Source organism: Equus quagga, chromosome 1 (genome assembly GCF_021613505.1).
Source record: "Equus quagga isolate Etosha38 chromosome 1, UCLA_HA_Equagga_1.0, whole genome shotgun sequence".
In the NCBI taxonomy this organism is placed as follows: domain Eukaryota; kingdom Metazoa; phylum Chordata; class Mammalia; order Perissodactyla; family Equidae; genus Equus; species Equus quagga.
The window spans coordinates 161,034,911-161,058,966 of NC_060267.1; the positions used below are offsets into that span (position 1 = coordinate 161,034,911).

Consider the following 24,056-nt stretch of genomic DNA (forward strand, 5'->3'; position numbering starts at 1 on the left):
TGGAACGTAGTTATAACTTTTGATGTTCTTGCCTACTAATTCCAACATCTGTGTCAGTTTGGGGTTGGTTTCAATTGATTGATTTTTCATTTTATTGTGGGTAGTATTTTCCTGCTTATTTGCATGCCTGGCATTCTAGTTTCCTAGGACTGCCATAACAAATTATCACAAACTTGGCAGCTTAAATAACAAAAATCCATTTTCTCACAGTTCTGAAAGCCAGAGCCCCAAATCAAGGTGTTGGCAAGGTCCTCTGAAGTCTCTATGGGAGAATCTTTTCTTGCTTCTTTCAGCTTCTACTGGCTCCATGCACTCCTTGGCCTGTGGCTGCAAAACTCCAATCTCCGCTTCCATCTTCACATGGCTTTCTACTCCTTTCTCTGTGTGTCTCTTCTCTAAGACTGCTCCTTGGATTTAGGACCAACTTCGATAATCCAGGATGATCTCATCTCTCAAGACCCTCAATTACATTTGCAAAGACCTTTTTTACAAATAAGATCATATTCACAGGTTATAGAGGTTAGCATGCAAACATTTTTTATTTTGAATTTATCTTCTTGAGCTTTGTTCTTGAATGAAGTTACTTAGAAACAGTTTGATCCTTTCAGATCTTGCTTTTCTGATTTGTCAGGTATGTCAAGAACAGTGCCCAATTGGATTGCGATATCTCCCATTACTGAGGCAAGGCCTTCCTCCGTATGCTACCCAATGACCCATGAAATATATTTTTCCAGTCTGACTGGTTGGAACAAGCATTGATTTTTCCTCGTGTAAGCACTGGGCAATGTTCTCTCTAATCCTTTTCAAATAGTTCATCCACAATGTTGGGGGCTTTCCTCATACAAACTCATTGATCAGTACCCTATTGAATACTTGAGGAAGCTTCTCTGCAGATCTCTGGGGTTCTCTATGCAGCTCTCTTCCTTCTGGTACTCTGTCCTAGGGGAACTCTAGCTGCCTTGGTCTCCTTGGACTCTCAGTCTGTCTCATCAACACAGATGAAAGGGTAAATCCAGTCAATGTTATTGCATCTTGGCTAGAAGCAGAAGAAATTCCCTAGAATTTATATTTTGGGGAATTATTTGAGGGCTGTGTCATCCAGAGTATGCGTTTACTACTGCCTGATGTTCTCCTGTTAACAGTATCAATCTGAATTAAATGACTAAGTTGAGGTTTTCCAGACTAAAAATACATGAAGGTTGGTGGTTCCAAACTCCTTGTGGTTCCCTTTCTTTCCTCTGCTGTTCAGCATCAGTTTGAAGTACTCCATTTTTTCTGGCAGTCTGGGTGTAAGGGGCATATGTTTATTTTGGGTTCACTGTTTCAGTGAGGGCACGGTCCTTTGGGGTCCTAGCTTTGTTGGGGAGAACCATTAGTCTTCTCCACTTTGGACAAGCCCTAGTTTTTGTTTCCTTTTCCACAACCCTGTGAAAATTCAAAGCTTATTTATTCAGCTCAATAAATGCTCTCAGGTAAAAGCTGGCTTTTGCTCTTGGCAAACTCTGGGATTCAGCCATTACTTTTTTGACCTGAGAATTCTTTACTTTCTTGCTAGCTCATAAATGCGTATGCCAAAGTATATATATTAATCTGGATGTTTTGTTCCCTGTGAGACAGTCAATCCAAGACCCAGATTGCCACATTACTGCTCCTTTGTAATATTTTTTACACCTAGATTGTACATATTCTTAATAATTCTTTTTAATGAGGACCCAGAAACTTGTTTCCTATTTCCTAGTGTCCTAGTTTTCTATCCCATGAGCTCACTCTAGATCCAGAGACCAAGCATGACTTTACTGTTTCTCTATTATTCACAATTTCATAATTGTTGGCCACTTCAAACTCTCTTCCTTCTCTTCTTCTCAAGTTTACGAAGTGATTCTTTTATCAAAACCTCCCAACGTCTGAGGTATGGATAATCACGTTCTAATACATGAGAAGATTGAGGCTCACCAGAGTATTATATAAGGTTACGTACCTAGTGAGTGAGCCAGGACTCATATCCTTTAGACTCGAAGTTCCGCTAGTTCAAACGAACACCTATAGCTTTCTTCTGTTTTTATGGTGTTATCTTCATTCTTATGTATTCTTCACTTTCTTCATTCATGATTGATGCTGTATTTGCAGATCTCATTTAACTTTTTGTGATTTTCCTGTCTCAATGCAATTGTCCTTATAGATGTGAATATTTCTGCTCACTCATAGTGGTCTTAATAAGTTGCTTTTAAAATTATTTCCAGCCCTATCCTTTTCCCCCAAAACTTAATTCAACTCCAAAAGCACCTTACTTTGTACAGGAAAGAAACCATCTTAACATTGACCATTTATATACTTTACCTTCTTCCTCTCCCTTTTTTGGGGGGATGTTGGTGGTGGACTCACATTCATACAAACCTGATTCTAAGGATACATTCAAGAAATACTTGACAACTAGTTGAGACCAATGTGTAAAGTATTGTTAGGCTCCAGATGTACAATGGTGAGCATGAATTTCATGCTCACACATCTTACAAAACAAAGGGATCTTTTGAACGTCCAATGAAAACAAGCTCCCCATTAGTAAGGTTCTCATGCTAATCATCAGTAGGAAGAGTCATAAACCTGGTGTCCATGCACAGAAGCAAATTCAGTCTCTTTTGCCAAAACTAGAGTCCTGAAGAAAACTGGTTATGAGTTGTTTCCCTCATCTCATTTACACGCATTTCCATTATGCTTCCAATACTTCACTGTTTACATTTCCTTAATTTATTTCTGCTTCTTTTTAATTGCTCCTTTTTCTTGCCCTCACAGTTTCCTCATTTCCTAAGTTCTAAGTTACTACTCCCTACTCCCTTAAGCCTGTAATTCTACTTCATAAAGATTTTCTTACACTTCTTTTTATAAAGAGGTCTGAAATGCAACAGTTATAGCTTTGTCTCAATCTGTTTTCGATAGCCTCTCTTCGCCTGCTTTCCTCTTCATGGAACACAAAGGAAAATATCCTTTATCAAGTGTCTACTTATTAAACTACCTTCTTAAATCTTCACAAGAACCTTGACAAAAAATAACATTGCAGGTAGAAAATTGTTACTCAGGGAAATAAAGTGACTTAATGAAGGTCACACAGACACAAAACTGGCATTGAAGTCCTAGTGTGTCAGGCTCCCAGTCGTTCTACTTCCTCATGCTGTTTCTTCTAAATCATGTCATCTTTTTATCCCAGGGCACTCATGCATCCTAAGTATATTTTCTTTTCTTAACACCACATAAAATTTCTCTTCTTCTTTCCTCCAGTCCTTTCTTAAAGCTTTCCTGTTAACTTCAACAGTAAGTGACTTTTCTGGCTTTATCTGAAAAGAAATCTTGAGCTTGCCCTTTCAGTTTTACAGGGATACTCTTTCTTTTCACAAGCTGGAGATAACCCAGCCATTGAAGGAGGCAGTTACATCACTGCCCTGTGCATAAGGACACTTTGCTTGACCATACACGTCACCTTAAAAAAGCTTGAGTATCATCTCAGTTTTCTTTAATCCCCATATGATTAACGTCCCTAAACATGTTGCTCTTGGAGTAACCCTGTTCCATTTCTGTTCGAACATTTTCTGAAGAGCACAATCTCTCCAGCTACTGAAAGCTCGTAACTTTATGTCTTTATGCTCAGATTCATTCACATTTTTGCGTAAGGGTCTTCATCACACAGTTCACTGCTTATTCTCATTTCCTCCAAACAGATGTTACTGGAGCCTTTCTTTAAAGCAAATCCATCCTCCCTCTTAAACTGTGATGACTTGCTCCTCTCTCTTCCTTCAGTTCTCCAAACAAATGGTCGTACAGTGTAATTTTTATATCTTCCTCCAAATTCCCATTTTCCTTGTGCTTTTTGTTCATTATTCTAGCTTTCAGGTGAATGTAGTCAACTGCTTTCAATAAACAACCCCATTTACAGTTAACAGCATGTGTAACCCTAAGTTCAGGAAACAAAACTATTAACTGTACATCCAATGTTTCTTCATGTCTGTTTCATAATGATCTTCCATGGTCTGAATCTTTCTTATCCTCTACTTCCTGGGCTATGCATGAATAGTTGAGAAATGCTGAGCACCTCCCTTCACTTTCTCTTTCCTTCATGCACCATTCACACAGGTACGGATGTGAGTTATTCAGAAGGCACTATCTCCCTTTTTATCAGGATGAATAAACTGTCAAATAAATTAATTCACTTAAAGTCAGACAGTAAGTCAATGGTAGAGCAAAAACTGCAACCATGATTTAAAGTTCCTTTTTCCAGAATATTTTATTGTGCCGAGCCCAAGGGATGTTCACAATAGTAAAATCAGCCAAAATGGCCTTTTCTACTCTTTAGCCAGGCAATTAAAAAAAAGGCAAATAGTGCATAAGGCTATGTTTACCAAGCTCTCTGCAGAGACAACTAAAATCAAAATACCAGTTTTCCACCCTTCCATTGTAACGACATAATTGTATTAAATTCTTTTCAAATCACCCAGCAGAGAAACAAAGCTGTTTCTTTTTGCTGAGTGGGCTTTTGCTTGTTACATGCAAATAAACATTTAGGAAGTCAGTGGATTTGACTATTCTGAGCACAATTGTCCCCTGTGTTTTCAGAGCTAGGGTTGCACTATTTACATGTGAACGTACACACATACAAATTTTCTAATTTAAAAGAGGTATTGAATCATACGTCCCCCTAATAGAACAATTCAGTTTTACCCGGTTGGCACGTTCATTCAATACCAACCCATGCTGCTTTGCTCCTACAGTAATAATTTACAACTCAGCAAAAGTCAAGAATTATTTTACTGATTTATCTTCTGCAGAGTGTAAGTAGAGTCACCAACAGCAAAGACAATAAAAAAATACTAATAACCAAACTACAAATAAAAGAAGTCATGTAGTTTGAGGATCATCATTTATAGTCAAGTTTCCAAAGCATTTTCCACATACATCATCATCTTTTGATTCCATCCATTAGCTCAGATATTAACAATTCCCATTAAGTAAATCAGCCAATAGGCTCAGTCTACGCCTGACGCTAACGCTTCACCAATTTATGCTCCTTCTGTCCAACAATACTAGTTGTGTGGACCTCAGAATTTTGAAACCTAAATTCCTTTACCTAAAAAATTGGAGGATTGGAATTGAACCCCAGCACCAACAAAATTTTGATTCCAGGTACAGCACGTTGTTTGAAAACAGAATATTCTAATGTAAATTGTGCATGATTCCAGAAATTTTAATTCTCATAGGTATAATAATACTCAAACATCATTAACTCCATCTCAGAATAATTTAGATATCCTTTTGTAAATAAGCGATTCTACATCAAGAAAAACTATAGCCTATGCTTTAATATACAATTATGTCCCTAGAAACTTTGGGAAAATCATTTTTTTCCTAACAAACTAAAAAAATTTTGAGTCTCTTCTTTATAAACCAAAGAAAGCCTTGGAAATACAACCATCCTTCAATCTGTTCAGAGGATTATATTTGGATTTCCCTGAGACTTCAATAAAGCACACATCACAAGTTCATCTGAACCAAGAGCAAAACACAATCAACTTTTAGGATTTCCATTTTCAAACAAAGGGTTTAACTTAATGTTGGCTAGCTATTACCCACTTAACACATTAATAATACATACTACTTTTTCTTCACAGGGCTAGTTGACTTAATTTCTTTTTAACCACATATACCATAAACCACCTAAGACCAACAGGGGTGATCTAATCTGTTCATTACCCAGACTTATATGTTCAGGTTTTAACTATGTAAGTTACAAAATTATCAAACTCCACTTAAAAAAAAAATCAGTTTGTGCTTTTAATTGAAAAGGCATTTAAACATTTTTAAAATGGTCTATGGAATATAGCTTAGTTATAAAGTGCAATTCTTGGCTCTACAAAATAATTCTTGGAAGGTGTTTCATAAAATATTTAATTATTTTTCATTATCTGCAGTTTTAGTTAGTTTAATATTAAATGAAGTATTTTAAAGACTAACTTGCTTAAAAATGAGGAAAAAACTGGCCTCTCAGTTCAAAATCTGAATTACTATAAATCTTCCAGTAATGCTATCAATATTATACATATTTTAAAAATATTTTTTAAATGGCCTTTCTGTTTATGCACTGAAACAGAAGTAATGAAGTTAACAGTATACTTTGATACAAATGGTTTTCATTAAATCTCGGTTTTTTAAAATAATCTTTTAGGCAGTGTGCAAGCGGTCTTATGCAGAAATGGGAAAAGCTTTTGCCTAACCAAAGAACACACTACGCGAAACATAAGTGAAAGAAGAAGAGTACTTCAGAGGGGAGCAATGATTAGTTCAAGTGAACCATACGGGCTCCTGGAAGGGCAAACAAGAGTCACACAAGGACTTGGATTTCATGGGAGTCTCAAACTGAAAAAATTCATTATTCCAGCACCTCAAACGCTATCTGTCCCTATAGATGACTTATGTCAATTCCTTATCTTGGCTACTAATGGACTCTGGGAAGTTCTGGATAAAAAGGAAGTCACTGCACTAGCAATTACAATGTTTCAAGCGTATCAAGAAACATACTGTTCTAGCTCACAAAACACACCTTCACCATCCCCAGGGCCTTCGTTTTGCCCAATCAATGAACCAAGTGTTTCTAAGTCAGAAAGTAATATTCACATACTGTTTCAGTACAAACCTGAATCTGAAGAATGTATGTCAAATATAAATTCAAAAAAAAATCTGACTGATTCAAAATATTCTAAATATTGCACTTTTAACCCTAAAAATGAACAAACATTTCCACCAGAAATGACTAACCATGATCCTTGCAGTGAGAAAGAAACTGATGGACCAACCAGTGTAGATGGTGTGCCAAAAGAGTCAAGTGAAAAAGAAAAAGAGACATGTACCAAGAGTTTCTATGAAAGTGCAGCTGAGTATATTAGCCATGAACTTGTAAATGCTGCTTTAGCTGCTGGCTCCAGAGACAACATTACAGTTATGGTAATTCTCCTCAGTGGAAGTGAATATGTTTCTGACATAAAAGATAAAGTTCCCATTATCCAGAGTACAAAAATATAAAGATAATTCTTCAATGAACCAGGTATTAGGATAATATATCAATACCATGCAAATCATATTTTAAGAATGGAGTAAAGAAAATATAAAAGCAGATTTTAGGTTACATAATACCATTCATATATGTTCACTCTTCCATGCCAAAAAAGAGAGAAAAACCAGTACTGGCTTTTTATACCACTTTATTCCAACCTGAGCACCTCAATATAAAACTAAACACTGGTGAACTGTTTTCCTTACTAATTCTGAATTACTGTAAATGTACAAGTTCTGCTAGCAGTTCAACACTTAAATAGATTAAATCATCTCTGACACATGGTAGATTTCATATAATGAAAATACCTAAAACAATTAGTGCAATATACTGATCAGAATAAAATGAACTTTGGAAAACAAGGCTGCAAGATTGTTACTAACATATTGCAATACTTAAGTTACAAATTACTGGTACATTGTTTATTATGGTTCTAGCCAGGTAGGAACAACTGAAGCCCCTTCCTTTCAAAGGAGGAGAGAAGGAAAAAATTAGCTGTTTTTAGTAACTGTACATTTTGTATACTTTAAGCAACTCTTAAATATTACAGAAAAGTAATAAACATATATGGAGACTACAATGCAGTACCCTATTTACAGTACAGCCGAAGATCGAATTTAAAATAATCAAGTTTGAATGTACATAATTGTTAGTGCATTGACTATATTACGTCCAAAGGGAACAAAAGCCCCCTCCCTGCCCCCAAACAACAAAACCTATGTAATGGCCAGCAGTGATTAAACGGAATCACAGACACCTGGTTCGTTTCAGTTTTGTTGAAGACCTCACATGTTTGAAGGGAACACTATCCATTAAGATGCATTTATCAGTTTTCATATTCTTACAACAAGGTGGGTTTACATCTGATTTTTTTTACCCCATTTAAAAAATAACAGGACTGGCTATAATTTAGATGCCACTATTATTCATTTCTTCCCCCTGAATATGTGGGACTGTTTTCCTGTGGCTCATTTGTTAAAATATGGAATGTACACTTTAAATATGGATACTAAGAGAAATTACCAGTTGCCTGAATACTATAGCTAAGCACAAGTATCTTTAGAATTCCCTTCTAAAAAAAGAATCTTTGAAAAGCCCAAACGAGTAAGTTCCAAATCTTTCTCATATTATTGGCTGGTTAACTGTGGGTTCAAATAGTCATTTGTCGACATCCCTGGTGATGAGAAATGATTCCCCCTAACCTTCCAAGGAAAAACCAGCGTACACACAGCTCTCATTTTCCCCTTCTACTGCTGAAACATTATTCAGAGGGTCACATGCATGTTATTAAAAATTAAGTTCAAAACACTTAAAATAATTCTGTATTAGAAACTTGACTCTATCATAAGTCTCTTCCTTTTGGAAGTCATACTGGGCTGGTTAAATGCTCCAATTCCACTGTTATTAACATTTAGGAAGCAGAAGAATATTCCAGCTAGTTCAAACTGGAGGTTTAGTTACTACAACACTGACTCCTGGTTGGCTGTGTGGGTTCAGTAAGGTCTACTCCTCTTCCTCTGGCAGAATTTGCTCCGGGATTCTGTGGTTCATTCTTTGGCAACTTTTTAGCTGAGAGATACATTATCAAAATAAACACAATTAGAATATTCATATTAGAATAACTTTCATCTGCTTACTTATAATCTTTCTTTCCAGTTGAATTGAAGGAATGGTAAAATGGGGACCAAGTGCAGACACGTAATTAAAACTTAACTTCACTCGAGTTAGATTTAATTCTTTAGACACATTAACTTAATAACCAGAGTAGTACTTTATTTCATAATTATTAATACTTCTATTATTCAAAGAAAATCGAAGTTAATAAAGATGATGGCCAGACACTCTGGTTAAGAAGTTCGGTTCATATCAATGTTCTTTGGACAGTCACAACACTTTTTGGAACAAGTCGGGATATAAACAAATACCACCACCATCACCCCAGCAACTTGTCCTGCAGGGTGCAACCTAATTATTACCCTAAATTATGATGGACCGCAGCTTCTATCTAATTCCTAGTTTACACAGACTTCACCCTTCCAACATCTACCATTTTTCTCTCAAATGGCTAATTAAGATCTCTAATCTGATTCACCAGTAGCTCTGCCTAATATAAGGAGACTTAATCCTGAATGTTCTCTCTCAAAAATCTATTTCCCAATTTTGAGTCAGATGAGCATGACTTGCCACATGCAGACAAAGCTCCTCAACCATCAGCTATGACTTTAACTTTGCTAAGCACTAAGCTCTATACAGCTAATAGTTGTTCTCTGGAGCGTTGACTCCCCCAAGTAAAAAATTTACCTGCTAGATGTAGTCTGCTTGGATCCCTAAAATCCTTGATGTGGTGGATTCATTAAACATCTCTAAAAGTGCTGATTTTAAGGATGGCTAGACACACTGGTTTCTATCATCCATCCAGTCTATGGTAAGACTCTAGCTTTACCTTAGTGCCTTGGCTACATAAAAGATGAACATGCTCTACTTCAAAATCTAAAGGCCTAGCTGAGTTTTGGATCTTTTATCTTTTATCTATTCTATTATTCCACATCAGCGTTAATCATCTTTAGAATCCTACATGCTGGGCTGACAATGGATCTGAGAGCCAGGAGCATTGAAGTTTGGGAAGAAAAGCCTTCACCTTGGGCCATTGCTTTAGGAATGGCTCTAGGAATGGTAGTATAAATGGTAATACAATGGTAAATTTCCAGTCAAATGTATTTACAAACAAAGCCCTGTAGGGACAAAGAGTAGGCTAGTATTATAAACTTTATTATAATTTACAATAAGGTTTTGGACTGAGTGATCATTTCTCCCTTTAGCACACTTCTCAAAGGGTTGGTTTTCTGTTAATTAGATCTGAGTGAAATTAGGAGGTTGAAGGAAATAACCTGAAATTAGGAACTTTTCGCTTCTATTGGTTAATTTTTACTGTGTGGGGATAAACTAAAACATATGTTAGGGGTCAAAAGAAGAGGTCTCCTGTTTTATATCTTATTGAATGTTATCCAAGTGAAGCTGGTACCCATGTTTTGTATATGGTATATGGTAATTGCAGCTTATCAATTTGTCCTTGAATTAATTAGAATTGCTGAGAAGCCAAAAATCCTGGATCAAGTTAATGAAGATGTGCAATAAAAGAAGCCACTCAAGATCTTATCAAATTAAAAGCAGATAAATAAATTTATTATGCTCTCACTACTCCCTTTGGAAAGTCATCAATAGTGAAAATAAGAGTGCACTGGGTGATTTAAGTTACTAATCTGGTAAAATAAATAGAAAGGCCACAATTCAATTTACACTTGCGATTTCTTTCAAGGAAAGACATTCTAATTTCAGACAAAAGCTCTAATACGTAGGCTACTGTCTGACTGGAAAAATGACTTTATTAGCACATCTGAATAAAACGTACAAATGAAATGAAGCTCATATGGGGACTCTTCATACCATCGGAAAGGTTTAAAGTTCATTCTGATTTGAGGGACTTATTATCTCCTGTTTCCTGTTATTAATTTTTCACATGTGGTTCTTGGTTTAATCTGTCCCATTTATAAAAAGAACATATTGTTGCATAATCCTTCACAATTGTGCTAGTATTTCCCTAATAAATTGCAAGCTTGAGGTTCTCAGGAAAATATTTCACACAAACAGGCAAGTTTTTTCCTAAATGAGCCACCATTATCTCTCTCACCTAGTGAAAGACATTCTAACAGTATCTGCAGGTTTAACTGGGTTTTCTTTAGCCTCTGAATCAGTTGTTAATTGGTTACTTTGTATGACTTCAATATAAAAGAGTATTTCTTATTTGGGGATAGAAAGGTGGAGACCCTAGTTAATAATCACTGCTGTATAATAAAAGATGTTATAGGACGAGAAGAGTGCTTGGCACATGAACAAGAGTGTGGAGGCAGTAAACTGTGAGAGCCACCAAAGACGACCTTCCCATAGAATCTGCATCTTAAAACTATTGGAAAGAGGTTAGTCAACAGAAATACTTTTATTTTTGTCATAGAAAAAAGGAAGCTTCCTTATTACTACTACATCTATATTATCTACAATCAACAACTGTGGAAGAGCAATGATCATCAATTAAAAGCACCTTAAAGGAAAGGTCAAGAGCACTGTGCAGTGTCAAATGACCACTGAGGTCATCTAAAGCATGGAGGTCGCTCTGCTTTCCCTCCTTCTCTCTGTGCCTCAATGCTTTGAAACTTTTCCCATTACAATATTTGCAGTAAAATAATTTGTGAATCTGTATACTTATGTATCATGTACTTTATGTTATATTTGTCAATAATAAATGATTTAAAACTTGAGAAACAAAAACAGTGTTCTGCTCATGGCAAAGAAGAGATGAAGACAGCTACTCATCAGTGAAGAGAAAAAAATCTCATTATGCCTACATGCTGCATTCAAAAATACTGCTGAGTTTATCATCCTTTTATATAAAAAGTATAATCTAATAGGAAAACACATTTATCCAAATTTCTAAGTGAAATCTTTAGAAAATCTATCTGCCTAAACTATCACCTCAAAGTTCAGGCTTTCAACTCACCTAGAAGAAACTTAACTAAACTGAAAGTGTTACAAACTAATAGGTAATAATCTCTCAAATTTAATAATATTCCTAACAAAGTAATGTTTGGTAGAAGGGATCTAGAATAGTAATATAATCATTAAAAAAGGGAGAAAACCCAAGAGCTTTTTAAAGGAAGACAGTATGTAAAAGAAAACCAAGTATGTCCCGGTATAACTTGTTTTGCCTATATTTATTGTTTGGGGAAAAAAACGTTAATCTTACCTATTGCCATGAATATTTCATTCACATTCATTGATGTTTTAGCTGATGTCTCCATGAATAATAAACTGTTGTCATCTGCATAGGACTGTGCTTCCTGTTAATAGAAGAAAAAAAATAATACATATCTTTTGCACATCCTATACCTGCCTTATATTTGTTAGAAAAAAAAGAGGCTCCTTTATTACTACTCCAATTTGATTACTTATACCCAATAAATGTGTAATAAGCAATTATTTCTAGTCAAAAGTAAAAGGGAAGTGCACTATGTAGGATATCTTTATAATTTTCTTTTTCCTTTACCTTCTTGAACTATCCCATCCTGATTAATCTGGTCTCACATTAAATCTGCTTTCAAATGAGGAGGTCGGGGGTTAGGGGGGTGGTGAATTATCCTATTCTAAACATAAAACCCTCTTTGATCTCTATGGCAAATTTTACTTATGTTCATTATCTGCAATGAAGACAAATGGAAATCAAATATCCAACACTGGCTTCAACCACTAAATGTTACCTTTATATTCAATTCTGAATGACTTCTACGAGCAACATTTTGATTTTGAATATATCATGAATCATTCCTTTGAAAATTATATTACTACTCTACATTTTTGTCATGCTTTACAGTTTACACGTATTATGCCTTTAATCCTCACAGCTGTTGTGAAGAGCAACCAATTATCTTTCCCATTTGACAAAAGAAGAAAATGAGATTCCTTTGAACTGTATGTGACGGGGTTACTTTTGACTATAATTTAAGTGCTCTATCTACCATTCTATGCTGGGGAGGTAACTACTTTAGAAAGAGTAATAGATACTATACCTCACATGGCTGTCACTAGAATTAAATAAAACCGCATGTGCAACATGCTCAGCTTACTACCTAATGGTGCAAGAAATATCAGTTCTCTTTCTCTCAGTACATGGACTCTACATCTAGAGCCATTATCCAGAAAGAAAATTATCCTATCACTGAAATTATTTATATAACAGCCACAAACAAACTTCTCTGGTAGAGAAGCTGAAGAGCAAGAGAACAGGAGAAGTTTATAAATGTCTAACTAGAGACATTTCCTTTGTTTTAAATGATTGCACTTGCTCTATTTTGCAGCAGGGAACATTCTTTGTTAGCTAGCTTTTCTGAGTCTTTTATTTTTGAAGGCCCTTTAAGAACAAACACATGAGTCTAAATGTATATGTACATATGGGTATGTGTATATGTTGATATATATATTGGTAGATAAACAGGAAACGGTTAGGAAGAATACTAATGTATGTGTGTGGGGGGGATTAGGGTAGGAGGCAATCACTTTTGCTTTCTATTATTTCTGCGTTGTTTGTGAACAATAACTTCTTTTGTAACTGTTTCAGGTCAACAAAATCTTTGAATCAATTTATACATTACAATTATGTAAAGATGTTTAAAAATTCAGGTTTATAATGAGAAGCATTTCACTGCATACAGTACATAACATTTGTTAAAAAAATTTGTATTTTCTATTTTTGCATGGTTTTAAAATTATAACTGTAATTCAAGTGTGGATACAGAAAAACAATTTACAATAAATATGTGCCTTCAAGTGAAAGTTAAATTCAACATACCTGGAAATCGACAGCTCTTTTATTTGCAAGGTCAGCCTTGTTTCCTGATAAAGCTATTACAATGTTAGGACTGGCTTGCCTCTGAAGTTCTTTAACCCAGTTTTTGGCTCTGGCAAAGGACTCCTGGGAAACAAAGAAATGACTATTTGGCACAGGCTGAAAAAATGGTTAGGGAGCATCTTTGTGAGACAAGCCTTTAAAGACTATCCAATGTGACTCTTGGAAAGAAATTCTTAGGACTATTGTATTATTTGAGACACTTTCAAATCAGCTTTTGTAACTCATAAAAGCTTTGGCAGAAATGTCATGCTTGACTATCAAAAAGATTTTAAAAAATCTTTTCTCTAATTGAAATTCTGAATACCAAAAATGGATATTCAAACTAGTTTCACTGGAGAATGCATTTCTACTTACCTCATTTGTGATATCATAAACAACTATGGCAGCTTGTGCTCCTCTGTAGTACATTGGTGCTAGGCTATGGTATCGTTCTTGACCAGCTGTATCCCATATTTCAAACTTTACTGTTGTGTCATCAAGACACACAGTTTGGGTTAGAAAAGCAGCTGCAAGAAGAAGATGTCTGCAATAAGTTTATCATTTTCCCCCTAAAATTTTCATAATATAGAAAACACCTGGAAACCTGATATATTGCACACCCGTAGTTAACAGTGGCTTTAAATACTAAAAGATCTGTGCTTCAAAGCTAGATAATATATATACGGCTTACCTATAAGATCTTCATATTTAAATCACAGATTGCAAGTTTCTTCTACTTTCTTAAAGCTTGATGTAATATTAAATATTTACTATTTCTTAAATTGTTTTACAAAGTGTAATTTAAAAATTTAAAATTGTAAACCAATTTAAGAATTATACAGATATTCTGGAAAAATAGCGGGAGAATCAGCATATCTATAACTGCCATCTACACTGCCAACACCATGATTTCTGCTCCATTTTCCTGGTTTTTATTGGCGTACTCTGCGGATTTAGTCCATTACCACTAAATTAATATTTCTGTTATGATATTATTCCTTCAAAACATTATGACACTTTAATTTCTGTAATCATTCTCTCAACCTAGACTTAATTTGTCAAACATAGGTTCAACATTAACTCCTAGCTCTTTCATTCCCTGCCATAAAAATTTTCTGGATTTGTACTTTTTCATCTGTTCTTTTCTCAGATTTTAACTTTAACAATAAGAAAATATCATTTTACAATATTTTTGCTTTTAAAATTAAGAGGTTGTCAAATCTTGCAAAGAATTACTCTATCACATTTTCTGAATTGCTTCATGAGAGCGGTAAAAAGTAAAATCTCTATTATAAATCTAATTCTTCTCCAGGAATAAACATCGGGAAAGACACCACAATGTATACTTAAGAAAAATGAAAAACAAGAAATTGGTTCATAAAAAGTAGGTTATAATCAAGTGAATTGAACTTCAAAATATCAACTAATAGATGGGGCTGGCCCCGTGGCTGAGTGGTTAAGTTCGCCCACTCCGCTGCAGGCAGCCCAGTGTTTCGTTGGTTTGAATCCTGGGCGTGGACGTGGCACTGCTCATCAAACCACGCTGAGGCAGCATCCCACCTGCCACAACTAGAAGGACCCACAACGAAGAATATACAACTATGTACAGGGGGGCAAAAAAATCAACTAATAGAGTAAGTTTCTAATCGTAGCTAGCTGCACTAAAAATACTTATGAACAAGACCTACAACACAGCCATTTCTAGCAGAATGCTGGCCAACAGTAACCAGACCTCACAGTTTCTTTTGTTCATTGGCTTTGGTAGTTAAACCCCTACGGCTCTATCACTCATCATTAATTGGTATGCTCTTCCCTTTTCCTTTCAGCTCAGGCTGTGGTATGCAACTCCTTCTCCCAAATTGGCACAGAATTAAGTTATAAAATTTTCCAGAACTCTGTCCTATGATGCAAAAGAATTAGGATCTATTTCTGTAAATAGTAGCAGTTTATCTAGTGACGTCAATATTTCATAAGAGATTCACTAGTTAACATGACATGTGCAGAATAAGCCAAGTCTAATTAAATATTATATCTCTTCTATATTAGATATAATATTTTTCATGCCATTGTTATTAGGCCAACTGGTTGCTGGCTTTAATATTAGCAACTATAATCTCAATTTTGCAAAAATCACAAGTGGAAATGTTTTTCTTTTGAGCTAAATTCTAATTAATAGTTCTGTGAATTCTCTGAATTCTCACAAGGGGCTAGTCACTTCTTTTACTATACATCATTAGCAGAAATACCCATTTTCTAAAATCCTATATTTATGGTAAAGAATACCAAGAAAGCATTATGTCACTTTTTCCCTCTTTCCATGAAAAGTTCTCCTGTAGAATCAAAAAATATTTTTAAACAAATAAAATTAAGCCTCTAAGACAGTACTCCTTTTTCAATAAAAGGGAAAACAGTAAAGGAATGGATCACAAAACATAAGCCTGTCTTCTCAAGTATATTTTGATGCAACTTGAAAAAATGTGTATTATAATTTGCATTTAGTGTTTGCTTTATCTCTTCTACGGTCACAAAGTACACCGCTAGTAAAACCAATCATTTACACTTCCACAGATCATCTAGGCTCAGGGAAGTAACTATTAGTTATGCTGCCTTAAAATAAATACAATCTAATTCTCAAACCAGTTCAAGATACCGCAAAAGGCCATCAATCTTTTTAATAAATGCATGTACAAAAATGATAAATACAGGTAAAGAAATCCCAACAAATATATTAAAAAAGCAACAGCCCATGTCAAGTAGAGATTCTCTCAGAAATACAAAGCTATTACACCAGTAGGCTAAAAAAGAAAAATCAAGTCTTATTTAAATAAATTACAAAAGGGCATTTGAGTCAATATCCATTCCTAATATACACATAGGATTACTCCTTAAAATTTATCAAGTGTCCGTTCCATCCTTAAGTCTAAAATCAGCATTTTGCTTATTAATAGCAAAGCTCTTAGGCAGTCTCTCTAAATCTAGAAACCAAATAAGAACATCCACTATCACCATAATTTAGTATCATTTCAGATATCCTTAAAATAAAAGTAATAAAATATTGGAAAAAGCCCTATTTGGAAACAAAGACTGACATGAAAATCCAAAGGCATCAGCTAAAATAAAGCAGATAATAATGAGTTCTTTAAATTGGTTGGAACAGATCAAAGTCAACAGCCTTACAATACACTGGCAATAACCAGGTTTTCAGCCTTATGATGGGGGAGAATGGATTCCAATCATATCAACAAAAAACAAGAACAATCAATTCACTCCTCAACCTCTTAGAAACCATCCTCCATCATACTCTATTTAGTAGCTCCTACTTCTCTGCTCCCGGAGTTTCCTGTGCAATAACATGTTTCACACTGTACAATCACTGGCTTATATTATCTTTTTATTCTCCTAGAGTGGGAGTTCCTCGAAAGATTACTATTATCTATTCTTCTCCACACCCAACATCTAATATAAACCCAAGTTCATAAAAATGTTCAAAATGTTTGCTAAAATAAATTCATAAAAGATAAGTGTATTGGACTACTTTAGACAATATTTGAAAAGACAGTTCCCAAATGGAAAAAAATAGGTATCTCAAAAGGCCTCTACTCAAGTTATTATATAACTAACAAAATCTCAAACAAAATACCATCAAGATTTTTTTAACTTGATAACATTGTACTGTTGTTCATCTGGTATGATAAACAGAGCATAATTTTGGAAGAGGAGAAAAAGACCAATATTAGAGACCAGGGGAACGAATTTAAGGCTACATCAATAACACACTAAAACAATTAAAAGTGTTGTATTGTAATGCCACAAGGAAAGAAACATTATGGGAACAGGATAACTATTGTTATAAACATTATATACCAAAAGACCTTCGTGATTCCCCAAAGTTCTCAAGTTCTCAAATACTACGACAGCTTTTAACTTCCCCCATAAAATTCAGTGAAGTATAGCTGACACCTTCAAATCCTTAGTGCTTCTAAAAATACATTATTAGTTATTAATAAAGTTATAAAAATAAATTGTGGCACTCAAAATATAAACTACCACATCAATACAACATTAACCAACCACAAACTTACCTGAATCTGCAAAACCACTTTAATTTATCCAAAACGTCTATTTTCTGGCTAAGAACCATCACTTTCTTAGACCTCTTCATTTTCTCTTCACTTCCATCACCAGCACTAGCAGTTGGTTTTCTTTTCGGGCCCATATTTCACAAAGAAACAGCTTTTATCACTTCGAGAGTTACTGTGTACGCGACGACAAGTAGAGAAAAACAAAGCTGCGTTGAGATGCGGGTGCTGGCCTGTCTAATAGGGTCCCTCTTTGAGCTACATGATCAATTCCTATTTGCAAGCCTGGCAGCAAGCAAGTAACATTTCAGTCTCAGCAAGACTGCAAATTACTGAATCACAGACCTTGGGGTCAGCTGAGAAGAGCTGAAACTGTAAATGTTAAATCTGCACATCCGAAGGCCTACAATGTTTAAGACCTTAATAATAATAAGCAAGGAGAAGACACTGCAATACACTAGGCAAGGGCAAGAATATCCAAGTCAACAGCATTAACCAAAGGTTAACAACTGAGAAAAAAAAAAAAGGTTAAACTATCAACTAAAATGATTCTACATGAATTAAACAGAAGGGTGAAAAAGAGAAAAACCAAGGAAGCAATACCACCCCAACCCTCAACTTATTTATCAAATTTGATAGGAAAGAATTACTTTATTAGAACTGACCAAAAACCCTACATAAGACAACTAGGTTTGATTACACAAAAATTTGAGACTTTAAGTCTGCAAAACGTGTACCATATACTCAAAACACAGGGGTGAACACATTTAAGAAAATTTCTACAGTGGATGTTAAGAGATTAATTTTCAGCATGTAGAAAGTTCATATAAATCTTAAGAAAACTACAAAAGCATCAAGGATAAATGTGTAAAGAAAATTCACAAAAGGAATATAACATTAAAAAAAAGCCAACATCACAAGGAATCAACAAAATCATCCTCAGAGCAAAAACAGTCGTTTTACCTTCTAACTTAGCAAAATGAAAAAATAAAAAAGAGAGTGTGGCAAACACTCACTCACTGCTGGTGATATTTTATAACTGTTTTGGAAATAATTTTGCCAACGTGGCAAAGCCATGAAAATGCTGATACCTGTTAACGTAATACCTCAGAGAATCTCCAAAAGATGGAAAGGGGGGCGGGGGCAAGAAAATGGGGAGAACAAATCTTCATGCTCAAAGAATTTTTGTATTTAACAATTAGAAACAACCTACATGTATAAATGAAAAGGTACCGGTGGCCTGGCAAGTTATTAATTAACAATTAAATTAAAAATGGTTATAAAATGACCTATTTAATTGCCAAAAAGTAAAAAAAGTATATAAATTCAGGGTGGGGAAAAGGTACATCTATGTAAAAACGTGAATAGAAAAGACAGAAGAAACTAAAACAGTAGTGTCCCCACAGTAGGATCATGACTGAGTATTCTCCCTTACATAAAACTCCCAGAAGTAGTGGATTTGAGGCCCTATTAAAACTGAAAGGTAAAGGATATAGTTGCTAGAGAAGGAAAGGGCCTTGTTCAAGATCTCAGAAGTAGATCAGGGTCACTTATGATCATAAAATCCAAGTCAGAGATTGTTTGGAAGTGATGTGTACGGGAAGCAAGTTTTTAGAGCCAGAATTCAATGAATGAGTTCAGTGAATCTTGATTAAACTTCAAGATGAATATCCAATCAGGGAAAAGGACAGCAGGAATCAACCAAGTAGCATCAAGAACCAGGTACCAAAGCTATCAGTGAAGCTAGACATTTGTTTGCTGGAAAAATGAGGATCAACAGCAGTAATCTAACGTAACAGATTTTCTCAGACAGATGAGCACTGACTTCAAATGATAAAACTGTAGACACAGAAGAATATATGGATGGTCTAGAGCTGACAACAGGCAAAATACAAACTGAGGCCATTTTCATTTCTCATTAAAATTGTGTATGTGTACGGGGGGAATACCCAGTAGACTATGGCAGCAAAAAACACCACACATACAGGGAAGAGTTATATTTCAATTAATACAAGGAAGAAGAGAAAAAAGGGGATAAAAATAGATTAGGGCAGAGAGGAAAGCATACACAGTGACTAAACCCAAACAGAAAATATTCCAAAAGCCTGGCAACAAGGTAAAAAAATTTACTATATAGCTAACATCTAAAAAGATGGCAATATTCCCAAAAGTAAATCCATCATGACATGATCTATAAACATTAATCATATAGTATTTCTTAAAAAGCTATGCACATCTCATAAAGGATTGATATCCAGAATATACAAAGAACTCCAAATTAGCTACACCAAAAAACCAAACAACCCAATTAAAAAATGGGCAAAGGATTTTAATAGATATTTCTCCAGAGAAAATATACAAATGGCCAAGAAGCACATGAAAAGATGTTCAACATAACTAATCATTAGGAAAATGTAAATCAATTACACAATGAGATACCACTTCACACCCATTAAGATAGCTATTATTAAAACAACAGAAAATAACAAGAGTTGGCAAGGATGTGGAGGAATTGGAACCCTTGTGCATTGATGGTGGGAATGTAAAATGGTGCAGTTGCTGTGGAAAATGGTATAGAGACTTCAAAGTTATTAAACACAGAATTACTATATGATCCAGCAATTCCATTTCTGATATATACCTAAAAGATTTGAAAGCAGAAACTTTAACAGATTGTTTGTAAATCACTGTTCACAGCAGAATCACAATAGCCAAAAGATGGAAGAAACCCAAGAGTCTAATGAAGGAAAAATGGATAAGCAAAATGTGGTACATATAGATGATGGAATATTATTCTGCCTTAAAAAAGAATGAATAACATGTTACAATATGGATGAACCTTGGTGACATAATAAGTGAAATAAGCCAGTCACAAAAGGACAAATATTGTATAATTTCTCTTTTATGAGGTTCCTAGAGTAGTCAAATTCATAGAGACAAAAAGTAAAATAGTATTTACCATAGGTGGTGGTGGGGGGCGGAAATAGGGAGTGATTGTTTAATGAGCAGAGTTTCAGCCGGAAAAGATGAAAAAGTTCTGAAGACAGACAGTGGTAATAGTTGCACAACTACGTGAGTGTTTTTAATGCCACAGAACTGTACACTTAAAAATGGTTAAAACCGTAAATTTTATATTATGCATATTTTACCACAACAAAAAAACATTCAGCAACATATAAAGGTAATTATTGTCAAACGAACTACAATCTTGGAAAATACTAATGATACAAAGGGAATAGTCTGCATGAAGTCAAGCAAAATGAAGCAAAGAATAAAAATCAGTATTTCTCCAACATTGTCTAGGGGAAAGGCATTATTTTAAAAAGACTAATTCATGTAATTTGTTCAGAAATAATAAGTCAATATGCTTTTTTTACTATCATAGCTTGACCGTTACTCATAAAGAACATCAACTCTCCTTAAGGGAATCCACTGCTAGGACATAAGCTAGTCACATGTCACCAGCTGATCATACTACTATTTCTGATAATACACTAATGCATTGTTTTAAAATTAGTCTTAGGAATTTGGTTAGTATTAAGTTAGTACCCCAAACCTGATCACCCTAGAATGAACTAATAAAACCACTATTTGAGCCTTCAAGGCTAACAGCCTGTGGTTACTCCATCAAGGGCACAATCCTTATAAAGTCTTTACTCACTACACTAGATTTATACAACATAGATGTATCAAATACTGAATTGGGAAGCAGAATGAAGGCACACAGTACAGGAAAGGTAAAGAAATGGGAGAGAGGGGAGAGTTTGTTACAAGTTATTAACTAGTACCAGACAAATCTCCCAAACAAATATCAGAGAAAAGGTTAATGAAATTAATTTGGCTTTAAGTGATATATGTCTATGAAAGACATTTTATCTATGGACAAGAGATACTTTATTAAATAGTTTAAATAGTACTTTATTAAATTTCTATACTGTGCCAGGAAAAGATGACTTCCAGTTTCTAGTTCTGCATGTAAGGAGCTTAGAAGTCACCACTCCAACCTGACAAGTAAAAAGCTGAACAAACTGAAAAATTAACAACTATTCTTAGATCTGTAAGAGAAGTGAGGTCACAAGACAATCTGCTGCCCCAAAATTGGAGAGACAGACAGATACAGAAAAATCACATCTCAGAGCAGAAACCTGAAGAAACTAGTGCCAGAGTAGGAAAATCCAAACTGTAAGAGAGAAATTGCTGGAGATCAGGTATGGACAAGTCTGAGTTAAAAACTCCAAGGGAACCCAGTGATAGGCAGGTCATCATGCTTTTGTTGAGTTTTACCTCCAGGAACTTGAGCAGGTTCTCACAGTAAATACCACAGAAAAATGCCCTTGTGCTTCCAGCAGGGTGAGGCAAAAAGAAACCATTTTGAAATAACACAGACCACTCTCTTCTTAATAAGGCCCGCCCTCAGAAGCAACTAGTTAATCTGAGCATAACCTACTGGGATTATCAGAGTCTAAATGACCCGGGGGAAGGAATATCCAACTCCAACCAGCTGTAGCCTTCCATATGGGAGAAGGGAAATATCGAACTCCAGTCACTCTAGCCTCCCTCTCTCATCTAAGGGGGCTGAAAAAATCTGACAAGCACTTTTGAAGCTCACTGTCCAGACACACAGGCTCACTCAAAGTCAGACCTAAGCATGGAACTATAGAATGCTTCCTCTCATCCTACAACTCTCCACCACATTACTAAAGGCCTATTTACTGCAGCCACACTAGCAAGAAAAATTACAAGGCATACTAAAAAGAAAAAAGCAGTGTGAAAACAAAGAGCAAGCAAGAGAACCAGACACGGCAGGGATGTTGGAATTATCAGACTGGGATTTTAAAACAACTGGGATTAATGTGCTAAGGGCCTTAATGGATAAAGAAAACAACGTGCAAAAATAGATGGGCAACGTCAGCAGAGATGAAAATCCTAAGGAAGAACCAAAAAGAAATGCCAGAGATCAAAAACACTGTAAGATAAATGAAGAATGCCTTTGATGGGCTTATTAGAAGACTGGACATGGCTGAGGAAAGAATCTCAAACCTTGAGGACGTATCAATAGAAACCTCCAAAACTGAAATATGAAGAGAACAAAGATAAAAAAGGAAAAAAAAAAAAACAGAACAGAATATCAAGACTGTGGGCCAACAACAAAAGCTGTAATATATTCTAATGGGAATACCAGAAGGAGAGGAAAGGAGACAGAAGAAATATCTGAAACAACAGTGACTGAGAATATCCCCAAATTAATGCCAGACACCAAACTACAGATCAAGGAAGCTCAGAGAACACCAGTAAGATAAATGCTGAAAAATCTACACCTAAGCATATCATTTTCAAACTACAGGAAAGCAAAGATAATGTGCAAGGATAGTGCCCAGGCTATTTTGCAAAGAAGTTGCTTCCCTCTTCTCATTAGTGATACCCCTTTCTCCTTCTGGTTCAAGAACCCAGAACTTAATGCTTCCCAGGCCTCAAGGGAATCTCCCAGACCTTTAAAACATTACAGGCCTTGAAAGTGACTCTTTAATGCTTAGCAATAAGCCTATCCACTAAGTGGACTTACAAGTTCTAATATCTGAGAATTTTACGATGCAGGAATAGAAAAGGGCAAGTCAAAACAGAAAGAAGTGACAGGGAAGACTCTAACCTGCAGAGTATCAGTTACGGGAAACCCGTAATCCCAGAATATATATATCTATGCCAAGCAATGCCCAAAGATATTAGCAGCAACTCTAAAGGAGGAAAAAAGTGATGAAAAGACTGGAATCCTTTTAATCCCATAATCATTAGATAAAATTACTTTCAGTTTAATAACCACATCTAGAAACTGAACTTACAGAAATAAGTCCAGAGGGAAAAAAGTTCCAAGAAAATATCCACCATTACACGTTAACCTAAAACAGCATACAAAACTGCAAACATTAAATGTCCAACAATAAGGGTATGATTGAAAAATAAGACGAGATTACCAATTACTAAAATAAACATGAATACAATACAGAGGTATTGAGAATGATTATCATTAATAAATGAAACGGAACACAATAGTTTGACCATTATAAATGAATCTATATACAAATATTATGAAGTTATAGTTTGCAGAGAAAGTAAACAATAAGAAAAGATGCTTGACTTTGCTCATAATATGAGAAAAAGCATAAAAAACGCAAGGAACCATTCATATAAGAATGGCAAAGATCTACAAGTATGCTAATACCTTGAGTGCAGGGTAACAGGTTTTCTATGCACTGCTGGTTGGAGGAAGTCTGGAAAAATTTATCAGATTTACAAAACTATATACCCTTTGAACTAGCAATCAAGTTAAGGAATTTATACTACACAAATACTTAAAATACGTGAGAAATGACTATGAATTAAATTATTCACTGCAGCACTGTTAACAGTCAAAAATACAAAACAATGTGCAAATCCAAAACTAGAGAACTGA

At 35.1% G+C, this 24,056-nt stretch overlaps 2 protein-coding genes across 2 annotated transcripts in view; one reads left to right on the forward strand and one right to left on the reverse strand.

Moving 5' to 3' along the window:
- Positions 1-7,786, forward strand: part of PP2D1 (protein phosphatase 2C like domain containing 1) — a 28,164-nt gene extending 20,378 nt beyond the window's left edge. The window contains exon 3 of the mRNA XM_046670676.1: positions 6,209-7,786. Within this exon, the coding sequence (XP_046526632.1) occupies positions 6,209-7,062 (854 nt within the window). The 3' untranslated portion in view covers positions 7,063-7,786. The remainder of the gene's footprint in view (positions 1-6,208) is intronic.
- Positions 7,225-24,056, reverse strand: part of RAB5A (RAB5A, member RAS oncogene family) — a 29,170-nt gene continuing 12,338 nt past the window's right edge. The window contains exons 3-6 of the mRNA XM_046670686.1: positions 13,905-14,056; positions 13,491-13,613; positions 11,892-11,985; positions 7,225-8,662 (exon numbers count right to left, since the gene is read on the reverse strand). Coding sequence (XP_046526642.1) covers positions 8,547-8,662; positions 11,892-11,985; positions 13,491-13,613; positions 13,905-14,056 — 485 coding nt within the window. The 3' untranslated portion in view covers positions 7,225-8,546. The remainder of the gene's footprint in view (positions 8,663-11,891; positions 11,986-13,490; positions 13,614-13,904; positions 14,057-24,056) is intronic.